The sequence below is a fragment of the Pteropus vampyrus genome, unplaced genomic scaffold (genome assembly GCF_000151845.1).
Source record: "Pteropus vampyrus isolate Shadow unplaced genomic scaffold, Pvam_2.0 Scaffold537, whole genome shotgun sequence".
NCBI lineage: Eukaryota > Metazoa > Chordata > Mammalia > Chiroptera > Pteropodidae > Pteropus > Pteropus vampyrus.
This window is the reverse complement of record NW_011889318.1, coordinates 299354-311500: the sequence shown is the minus strand read 5'-3', so window position 1 is coordinate 311500 and position 12147 is coordinate 299354. Positions and strand designations below refer to the sequence as shown.

General features: G+C 35.7%; 1 protein-coding gene and 2 pseudogenes across 1 annotated transcript; all 3 read left to right on the top strand.

The window, feature by feature from the left end:
- The first annotated feature begins 40 nt into the window (after positions 1 to 40).
- Positions 41 to 962, top strand: LOC105307998 (annotated as a pseudogene).
- Positions 963 to 1440: 478 nt separating this feature from the next.
- On the top strand, positions 1441 to 1559 carry LOC111733199 (annotated as a pseudogene).
- A 9420-nt stretch (positions 1560 to 10979) lies between these two features.
- On the top strand, positions 10980 to 11939 carry LOC105307996 (taste receptor type 2 member 46-like). The gene has a single exon (XM_011383698.1). It carries the CDS (start codon positions 10980 to 10982, stop codon positions 11937 to 11939), a length of 960 nt encoding a protein of 319 aa, XP_011382000.1.
- Positions 11940 to 12147: the final 208 nt, after the last annotated feature.

Here is a 12147-nt window from a genome sequence, read left to right as displayed (position 1 = left end):
CAGTGATATTAGACTCAGCCATTTTTTTTTCTTTTTAGACATGATAAGTTTACTAATTATGAGCATTCTTTCCATCTTTGTAATAGCAGAATTTGTTCTAGGAAATTTTGCCAATGGCTTCCTAGCACTGGTGAACTGTATCAACTGGGTCAAGGGACAAAAGATCTCCTTAGCTGATGGAATTCTCACTGCTCTGGCGGTCTCCAGAATGGGTTTGCTCTGGGCATTAGTAATAAATTGGTATGCAACTGTGTTTAATCCAGCTTTATATAGCTCAGAAGTAAAAATTATTGTCTATATGATCTGTACAGTAAGCAACCATTTTAGTGTCTGGCTTACAACTAGCCTCAGCATACTTTTTTTGCTCAAGATAGCCAATTTCTCCAGCCTTATATTTCTTCACCTAAAGTGGAAAGTTAAAAGAGTAATTCTCATGATACTGTTTGAGACTTTGGTCTTCTTGGTTTTTCATCTTGCAGTTGTAAACATAGATGAAAATATGCAAATGAATGAATGTGAAGGAAACATCACCTGGAATACCAAATCGAGGGACATGGTGCACATTTCAAATATGACTGTATTTATGCTTGTGAACTTCGTACCCTTTACTATGTCCCTGATTGATGGCTTTGCAGCTGCTAATCTTTTCCCTGAGGAAACATCTCAAAAAGATGTAGCTCAGTGGCAAAAGATCCCAAGATCCCAGGACTGAGGTCCACATAAGAGCCATTCAAACTGTGATCACCTTTCTCTTGCTTCTTGCTATTTACTTCCTGACTCCGATCTTCTCAGTTTGGAATTCTAATATGATGAGGAACAAAACAGATTTCCTGCTTTTCAGAGTTCTTGAAATCCTCTCAATAAACCACTCATTTATCCTGATTTGGGGAAACAAGAAGCTAAGATAGGCCTTTCTGTCATTTCTGTAGCAGCTGAGGTGCTGGCTGAAAGAAAGGAAGTAAGCAGGGCATCATGTGTGTTCTGGCAGAAAACAAACTGATGGAGTCTGTAATGTTTTATATTTCTGCTTTTCCTAATGTGTATATAATTGGGTAAGGTTTACCTAGAAAATCTTTTACCTAAGTTTATCACAAAAATATACATGTGTATATGTTTATGAAAAATACAAGGATGATTATATGGTTACCATATGTTTTTTTAGGTAAGCAATCTAATTTTACAAGATAGTGTAAGAAATTCCTCAGAATTATGAAGCCGTGAGTATTTCACATACATAGTCTATGTTATCATCTTGGAATTGAAAAATTTACAATCTATATTTATGCACTTTAAAGGATTGACAACTCATCTAAAAAATTATTGCTATTTTCTATTGTAATTAGTACCACACATGTGTACCATAGTGTGTTTAGATTTTATTATTTGAACGTCCAGTCTTCTGGGTGCTAAGGATATTCAATTCTAGATCACGTATTGAGAGTCTACGGCCATGTTACCCTGAACAAACCTGATCCCGTCTGATCTCGAAAGCTAAGCAGGGTCAGGCCTGGTTAGAACTTGAATGGGAGACCACCTAGGAAGACTAGGTGCTGTAGGTGTAAAAAATAAAAAAATAAGAGATTGTAAGCTGACAAGGTCCTTGCAATCTGTGAGGTCAATCAAGGGTTGCCTCGCCTAAAAAATTAAAAATAAAAAAATAAAAATATATAAATCATGCATTGAGGATGGATGGTTGATAGGTATTATTCCATTGTGAGTTCTTACTTCATGGTTAATTGAGAACAATCAGAGCTGTCGTTAGGAAAAGATGTACACAATAAAATTAAAGAGTGACATATTTAGAATAATTTTTATATTTGCGTACAATAAACAGTATTAAAGATTATTAGATTTAGTGCAAGTAGGCGAAAGCTTAGAAATAAATCTAGTTCTACAATAGAGATGAAGAAGAAAGAAAAATGGTCATGACATTTTGAATGTTGCTATGTTTCCATACGCAGTTAGGAAAGTCATTTCTTACAGTTTTGAAATGAAGTTGAAAACCGGTGTCAAATTATCCAGTTTTCTTAACCACCTTTGGGCCTCTGAATTGCCAATCATCTTTTCTGTCCTGCTAGCTAAAATTTTCTTTTAAACTTCAGATATGAAGACCCAGATAAGAATAGTAAAAAATTATAGTATGTAAGTCAGTGATCTTTTTGCATATACGAAAATGGTATATATGATGTCTATGTAATGATGATCAGAAAAGTCTTCAAGATCTGTTTTGTTATAATCTTGTGGAAAGTGGTGAAATAGAAAGTGTTGACATAAATTTGGTAGCAAGTTCTATTACAAGAAAAAATGTATAATTTTGTTAACAACTGAATTTACACTTCTATATTAATTCTTAGTATTATGAAATTTTAACATTATCTGAACTTTAAGATAAATATTTTCCACAGATAGTTTATTCATTTATTTTCAACCATCTGCTGCCCCAGCGGAATATAAGCACTGTTATGTGGGGATCATGTCTATCCTTTTTCCTGCTGACTCCCCAAGACATGAAAGCCAGCCCATACAACAGCTGAACAAAATGACATTTTAATGACTAAATAAATGGATGAATAAACTACATTCGTTCTGGAAAACCAACAAAAACTAAATCTATCACAAAATCTGCAGCTGGCATAAATTTCCTGGTTCTGTTTCTTCACCATTCAAATGCCTCTAAAAAATCTGCTCACGCCCTTTTCCAATTACTGCCTTAGACTGGGTAAATGAACTGTTGTCAAAAATAAGCTCCAAAATATAAAGGGCCTCATACATAATCTAAATTTAGTATTGCTCTTTTAACAGTACTGATGTGCCTGAGGAGCCGTCTCTATGCAGTCATCCAGACGATTGAGCTGACCATAAGTGTGCCATCTTGAGTATGTGGCTGCCAAGATTACCCTGGAGTCGCCTCCAATCCAGATAGCCAGGGGGAAGAAAGGCATATAGAGCCTGCATGGGGAGATTTTGGTTAGGATGGGCCTATAAATGATACACATAATTTTCACTCAAAAAACATTGTTCAGATTCACTCACATTGCCATAACCACATGTAAGGGAAGCTGGAAAATATAGTCATTCTGTAGCCTAGAAAGAAGATGGAAACATTTAATTTAGAATGTGGATGTTGGAGGGCACTTAGTAACATTTACACTGGAATAGCTAATAAGTTACTGTAAAACAAAAGAAGTTCTGTTTAGAAGTGTGCCATAGCTTGTTCATGTCTCTTTGATAATTTGATATGCCTTTACATCAGTCTTGAATTCATTTCTCTATTTCTTCATAAATTCTAAATAATTCAATTTCCTACTAAATATTCCTGTCTTCATAAACCCCAAATTGATTCTGCATTGTAACATTTGTCAGTTGGAATGGAGGTCTCCTTCTGGTAGTGGCTTTATCATGTACATCCACAGTATACTTTGCATATAAATTCTGATTTAGCTTCTACAATATTATGTACTAATTATTTTTGGTTATTAGTTCTAGGACTTGGGTGTGCTCTTTGAAGTAGAAATAATTGCAATAAATTATTTTTATAAATAAAATTGTATTAACAAAAATATTTGATAAGTAGGAGAATCTTATTAATAAGTAACAAATATGACAAAATTGTGTAAGGTATTTTTTTCCCCTGGCAATTTATATTCAAAATTTAAAATATTTGCATTTAAATGTATGGCTCAGGGAGATGAAAGTACAAATTAGTGGAAAATAATCTCTGTCATATTTGCATGTTTACATATTTGATTTTATCCTTTTAGTCAGTGGCACAAATGGAAATTTGCAGCTGGTGCTAGGATAAATAGACATCATTTGTGTTTACTCTGAAAATTACATAGTAGCTGACTGTGTGTATTATGATAGATATTCATGGAGCTTTGTGTCTCTTAACAGAACTGTTTGGTTTAGCACTAGAAGTATAATATAAGTAGAGTGAACTATTTTGTGAGGAACTCTGGAACTACATCACATAGCAAAATTTTGGTTGTACTTTCTGGAAATATGAGGGAAATATTTCTAGAAAGCATCATAAATGGGTGTCTATCTGCACCTGTTTAACTACAAAGCTGTCAGTGAGGCACAATAGTAAAAATATTTTTATAAAAATGTCAGTTGGAATGGAGGTCTCCTTTCTGGTAGTGGCAACAGGAGAATTCATCTTGGGAATGCTGGGAAATGGGTTTATTGAACTGGTAAACTGTATCGAATGGGTCAAGAGTGGGAAGGTCTCCTTGGCAGATTTCGTCCTCACCAGCTTGGCTCTGGCCAGGATCATTCAACCGTTCATAACACTATTGGATTCATTCCTAATAGGGCTATCTCCACATCTGTATGCTATTGGTAAACTAGTGAAAGTGGTTACTATTCTTTGGGCACTAACTAATCACTTAACAACCTGGTTTGCCACCTGCCTAAGCATTTTCTACTTCCTTAAGAAAGCCAGTTTTTCCTACTTCTTTTTCATCTGGCTGAAGTGGAGAGTGGACAGTGGTTCTTATGCTTTTTCTGGTGTCTTTCTTCTTATTGTCTATTATATCTCTTAATGCAGGATGCTCTTAGTGAGTTGTAGTTGAATACTTATAGAGTGCATGAAAGGAACATGACTTTGCATTTAGATGAAAATAAAATTTTCTACCTTAAAAGACTTCTTCTTCTTAGCTTGACCTGTGTTATCCCCTTTCTTCGGTACCTGATGTCTTCACTCCTTTTATTTCTCTCCTTGTTGAGACACACCAAGAATTTACGGCTCAACCTGATAGGATCAAGGGACTCTGGCACAGAGGCCCGCAGGAGGGCCATGAAAATGGTGACCATCTTCCTCCTCCTCTTCATCATTTACTTTATTTCCACTCTAATAGCAAGTTGGATCTTTACTAAGGTACAGAGCTATTAGGCCATGATGCTGATCTCAACTATCTTTCCCTTGAGTCACTCATTTATTGTAATTTTGGGAAACAGCAAGCTAAGACAGATCACCTGGAGACTACTGTGGCATCTTAAATTCTCTGATAAAAGCAAAACCTTTAGCTTCATGAGCAAAATTTGAAAGAACTTTGTGTATTCTATGGGACAGACCTTAATAGAAAAACTTTTAGGCTCATTTTCAATTTCAACATTCTTTTATCGATCCTTTTAGGTTTTGTTAAACAGGACTAACATGCTTTTAAGGAATTATACTATCACAAAGTGATCTGACATAATATTCAATTAAAAGCAATATCTCTGCTGTAAAACTCTTGCTGGTAACAAGAGTATTTGAAACATGAAGGAAAAAAGTTATAAAATATGTAATGGAATATTGATCAATATATAAAATATACAATACGGTATGAATAAATGTATATGAAATTACAGTCATAGAAAGGGAAAAAATAATGCAAATTTTTCCAAAGATAAATTTGAAATTAGAATAGAAAAATGATTGTAAAATGTTAAGTGTAATGTAAGTGTAATAATACTTTATATAAATGTAAAAGTATAAATATTAGTCTGTTTCTAATTTTTGACAAGATCTGAAGTAATAGGAATTTTTATACACTATTCATAGGATTATGAATTGATAAAACAACTTTGTGCAACAGTATGGTATTATGTGATTAAAGTGAAGATGCATATCCTAAGGCCCAGTAACCGTACTCCTATTTTTCACATTAGAAAATCTAGTACATTATGTACCAGGATGTATAGGCAAAAATGTGAATGCTACTATTGCCCTTAATAGCTGAAGTTGAGAAGTCATACAAAGGCCCATCAGTTATAAAATGGACAAATAAATTATGGCATATTGGCACAATAGAATACTATGCAAAAATGAAAATGAACAAATTAGATCTATAAAATTCTTAGTTCCCTGCCAGAAAAAAAAGACAGACATAGAAAGATAAATTTGTTAAAGCATAATACATATTCAGTATAATGTTTGGACATGTTTGTATATCTGTAGTGGTATTCTGACTGTTGTAATAAAATAACCCAGATTTAATCATAGTAGCTGGGAATGCAAATAAGCAGGTGGGAGAATTTTGCTTGTTAAAGATGCTAGTAAAATGTGAAAGAAAGTTTATGTACTGTATTTTTATGTAGTGGATATGTACATGCCCATGTGCAAATGCAAAGTACTCATTGAGATCACTTTTGCCATAATTTTTAGAATGGCAGAAATATTTTAAGTTACTTTTGATGAAGTTTTAGGTGAAGTTGTGCTTTTAAGCTAGCCCTGATGCTGAGAATAATGTAAGTATCATGAGGCCCTGGAGAGGATAATATTGGTAGTTCACTCCTATCACAGTGAACTCCACCACTTAAAAAACTGGATGAAGCCATAACTATCAGTTAGAGATCTCCCATTTAGCTGCCATCATCATCATCATCATCATCATCATCATCATCATCATCATGTATGTCGTTTAGTGATTTATATTTAAAATATTAACATACATAAATTGGACAATGTCTAAGTAATTTCTTAAAGATCATTGTGGGTAACTTACCTTAGTAAATAGCAAAGTTCAAGTCCATCTGAATACATTTAGAAATGGAGTGTTCTTTAGTTTTAAATGTATTACTTGATCAAATTATTTATGGATGCTCTTAAAAATCACAGAATTAAAGCACGGTGCCCTATTTCTAACATTAGAAGTAGAGTAAATGTAAAAGAACTATTGAAAAAATAAATCATAGAATAAGATGGTGTCCCTACGATCGATGTATTATATTTTGATTATTTGAATGATATTTTGAGATCAAGTTCTGTTCCTTAACTCTCCCCATGAGAGCCTGTGGTGATGTCCAAGCAACAGGCAGGGTGCCATTGAAGGAAAACTGGTCACGTTACATCTATTAACAGTTTTTTTCCAACTTCGTGGAGTGTGACTAAACCATGATTTTATGTAGTCTGTGACCAAAGTTAGGGAAAAGAAGGGAATTGTTACCACTTTCTTATTAGCACTAATAAAAATGCTTTCTTTAAGAGTGTGGTATTATGACTGTTTTATTCAGTTTTCCCATAGATGATGGTTTATTGTAGAAAAGCAAAAGAATGTTACTCATATAAATCATAGGGCACGGTAATACCAAGAGACTACCTACGGGATTTCTATATTCTAGATGTATTCTTTCTAACCTCCATCATCGTTTCCAATTTCCCCTTGGAAGTTAGGATCAATTACCCCAGCCAACACAGTATCTTCCTTCTTTGCCATTGATTTAGAGGATATAAGCAGACCAGAGTGGTCAGGTGGCAGTCTTAACTTCCAGTTCAATGGAATCATTGTTGTGTCTCCCGGTAGAAGTGTACCTCCATTTGTCCAATGACCTCCAGGCCAGCAGAACATAAGATCATGAAAATAGAAATTTTGCTATTGGGTTACTAGGTGTAATAGTGAGTGGTGACACTTTCACTTCTACCTCTTGATTGCTGTACATGTACATGTTGGCTACTGGAGAAACAGCACTGAATATTGGATGCTGATTCTTAGTACGTGTAACCTTCTGGAGAATCTTGCTTTAGCCCTGCAAGATATTGCCACCTAACTGGCACTGTAACTGAGTCTTCAAAAAAGCCATTCCTCCATTCTGTCAAGCCAACTACTTTAGGACGCTGGGGAACATGGTAAGATCAGTGAATTCGAAGAGCATGGGCCCACTGCCACACTTCTCTTGCTGTGAGGTTAGTTCTTTGACCAGAAGCAATATTGTGTGCAATACCTTGATGGTGGATAAGGTATTTAGTAAGTGCATGGAAGCTAGTTTTTGGAGGAAATATTATATGCAGAGAAAGCAAGTCCATACCCACACTAAACATCTATTCTAGTAAGAACAAACTGTTGCCTCTTCCATGATGAAAGCAATCAACCCACCACCAGGTAACTGACTGGTAACCTCGAATGGTACCATATCTGGGACTCAGTGTTCGTCTCTCCTACTGGCAGATTGGGCATTCAGCAGATTGGCCTTTGTGAGTGGAAGTTCATGTTGCTAAGCCCACACATAACTTTTGTTTCTGCCACTCTGGTCACGTTGTTTATGAGCCCACTGGGTGATGACAGGGCTGGCTGGGGAAAGAGGCTGGCTATTATCTACAGAAAAGGTCATCTTATCCACTTGTTTATTAAAATTCTCCTCTGTCAAAGTTATCCTTTGGTGAACATTCAGAGAGGTCTGTCCACATACCTCTTTCTCAGATTCCCTTGAACACAACATTCCAATCATGTTCCTTCCAAATCCCTGACCATCCAGCCAGACCATCAGCCACCGTCCATGGCTCGGTATGTAACTGTACCCTGATCCATCTCTCCTTCCAACCAGGTACAATGGTCAGAATTCTGCCCACTGGGACATACCACTGCCCTTTGAGTATGTCCCAGAAAGGGACATTAGCTAAAGTGTTGCTGCTGTTCACTTTTGGATGGTATCTGCTATTGTGCAGAACCATCTGTAAACTAGGCCCATGTCTTCTCTTCCTCTGTCAACTGATCATAGGGAACTTCCCATGAGGCCATAGGTGCGCGAAGGAAGAGACCAGGCATTGTAGCAGGAGTGGGGACCATGGAATTTGGACTACTTCTTCGTGTAACTTACTGGTGCCATCAGGATCTGTTTGGACCTGATCATCTTGTCTATACCGCTTCCATTCGATGATTGTGCATGCCTAATTTTATGGCTTGGTGAGTCAGATAACACTTAGTTCATGGTGGGAAGCTCAGATCACATGGAAACTTGATGGTCCATGGTTAGTCTCTATGAAGGCCCAGTAGGAAGCCAAGAACTGTTTCTCTAGTTACAGAGGATGGCAGGAATTTGCTCCAAAATCCTAAGGACTTGCACTGTGATTCACTTAAAGAGGCCTGCTAAAAGCTCCAAACAGCATCCCTATCTGCCACTGATGCTTCATATGAGAGACAATATAATCCATTTTATTAATATTTCCAGAGGTAAGCAAAGGTTTAAGACTCACATAACTATAGTTGAAAGCTTTTGTCAGCTGCAAACAGACATACAGAGAGCTTGCTGCTTTGAATGTAGAACTTCAGCCTCAGCAGACAATGCATGTAGATCACAACCATTCACTAGTACAGATGTAAGAACACCATGATCCTCTCCAGAGAAAGTATATTCTTACACAGAAAAATAGGCAAAGAGTAGCAGACCAAATTCTGGGGCATTTCTCCTTAGACAGAGAATAGCTGTTCTCAACCAAATAGACCAAAAACCAAATTCCCAGTTGATGCCATTGTATTCATTTGCTATTGCTGTGTAACAGATTACCACAGATTTAGTGGCTTAAACAAAGAAACACACATTTCTTATCTCACAGTTTTAGGGGGCTCAGGAGTCTGAGCAAGGCTTAGCTGTGTTTTCTGCTTCAGGGTCTCATCAAGCTGCAGTCAAAGTCTGCATTAGACTACATTCTCCTCTGCAGCCTTGACTGGAGAAGAATCCACTTCCCAATTCACTCATATGTTTGGCAAATTTCATTTAGAATTAATTTCCTTTAGAATTTCCACGAGTGACGTCTTGTTAAGATTTTGTTTGTCTGAAAATGTCAAAAATGCCTTCATTTCCGAGTTTTTTATTTATTGTATTTTCCTTTGAAATTAACATTAATGAAGTATAATTTACATGTAGTAAAATGCTCTCACTTTAATATATAATTTGATGAGACCGAACAGTGTATACACCCTTAAAACATTAACTATAATCAAAATATAGAGCAATCTAATCATCACCAAAGGTATTTTATGCTCTTGTGAAGTAAGATTCCAGGTAACCATAATATTATCACCTGCAGTTTACTGATAACTATACCAAGGCAGAGAATAATTTTAAGAATCCAAGATCTGAGATATATGAAGCAGAGAATCTGGGTTTTCCTTCCTGGTAGTCCAGCTCTAAGTTCCTCTTCTAAAATCCATTATAATATAAACCCTGAAACTGGTTAGAATCTAAGGTTAGAGGCAGATTTTAACATTTATTAACCTTAAAAATATTAAGTAGTCAGAAATGAATTAAACAGAGAAACATAAAAGTGAATACTCATATATAGAGGAGTCTAGACTCTACAATGAAAGCCACATGTTCTTTTGAAGTTTCCGAGGAATATTTATAAAATTTATGAATATTTTAATTAAATAATTAATATTTAAATGTTAAATAGACTCAAAAGACAAACTTTATCAAAGCCCTGACATAGAGATATGTTTGATAACTATTAATAATGGGCTGAAAAAGCTGAAAGAAAAAAAGGATTTAAACCTAGATATGACCTCTCTGAGATTCATTTTCTACTTTTGAAATTATGGGATAATAATTTTTTCCATCCATGAGATATATGCATGTATGTATGCATATGTTTATGTGTGCTTATGTGCTTATGAGTTAAAAATAATAAAATTATACCTAAATGTTAGTTTTCAGCAACCAGCCCTGAGTATTAGCTTTCTTGGAGTTCCCGAGAAACCCGTGATGTTTTAATAGGAAAAGCCTTGGATTCTTTCTGCATAAATCTGACAGTAAAAACAAAAATCTATAGCAACTTCATATAATAATTTAGCATCTGCTGTATATTTAATGTATTGAGTTTTTAAATTTTACTAATGACGAAGTTGACGAACACAAATTATGGAGAGTTTAAATAAAGAAAATTGCAAAACAATGAAATAGAATATGTCTTTATTTGCATGCTAGCAAATGAGAATTCAGGTCACGTCAACATTAGTTATGAAATATTCTAGCCTACAGTAGGACATAAAGTGTATGAATAAGACTTAATTTGAGCTGTTGGGGGAATAATAATGTTTTTTACAAAGACAGCATTGAGCTCTTCCATTAGCATACTCTGGCACTTTCCTGCTTGCCACTGTTCACAGAATTTAAAAGAAACAAGAATTTTATGCACATTCAAGATCAGCTGTACATACGGCTTAAGGTCAGAATATTAAAAGATATTAGACTTGGTCTTTTTTTTTTTTTTTTTAGACATGATAAATTTACTACAGAGCATTCTTTCCATCTTTGTAATAGCAGAATTTGTTCTAGGAAATTTTGCCAATGGCTTCATAGCACTGGTGAACTGTATTGATTGGGTCAAGGGACAAAAGATCTTTTTAGTTGATGGAATTCTCGCTGCTCTGGCGGTCTCCAGAATGTGTTTGCTTTGGATATCAGTAATACACTGGTATGCAACTGTGTTTTCTCCAGCTTTATGTAGTTCAGAAGCAAGACTTATTATTGATGTGATCTGGATAGTAAGCAACCATTTTTGTGTCTGGCTTACAACTAGCCTCAGCATACTTTATTTGCTCAAGATAGCCAATTTCTCCAGCCTTATATTTCTTCACCTAAAGTGGAGAGTTAGAAGAGTGATTCTCACGATACTGTTGGGGACTTCGGTCTTCTTGGTTTTTCATCTTGTATTGGTAAGTATAAATAGAAAAATGTGGATGAATGAATGTGAAGGAAACATCACCTGGAATATCAAATCGAGGGACATCGTGCCCCTTTCGTATATGACTGTATTCACGCTTGCAAACTTCGTACCCTTTGCTATGTCCCTGATGTCTTCGCTGCTGCTAATCTTTTCCCTGTGGAAACATCTCAAGAAGATGCGGCTTAGTGGCAAAGGATCCCAAGATCCCAGGACCGAGGTCCACATAAGAGCCATTCAAACTGTGATCTCCTTTCTCTTGCTATTTCTCATTCACTTCCTGATTCTGATCTTTGCAGTTTGGTATTTTAATAGTCTGCAGAATGACTCAGTCTTCTTCAGTGGTCAGGTCCTTGCAATCGTTTATCCTTCAGGCCACTCATTTATTCTGATTTGGGGAAACAAGAAGCTAAAGCAGGACTTTCTCTCAGTTTTACGGCAGGTGAAGTGCTGGCTGAACAAATGGAAAGCTCAACGCCATAGGTCAATAAGAGGTGCATCGTTTGTGTTCTAGCAGAAAATGAAGTGATGGAGCCTTTAACATTTTGAACTCCCTCGTGGTTTTTCCATAGTGTATGTAACCAGATAATTTTCAAATGTTTGCCAAGAAAAGTCTTTCCTAAGCTTATCACATAAAACTACATGTACATGTGTATGTATGAAAAATAAAAGAGAAATTAGAAATAACATACCCTTAATCAATTTTTTTTTCAGATAAACTA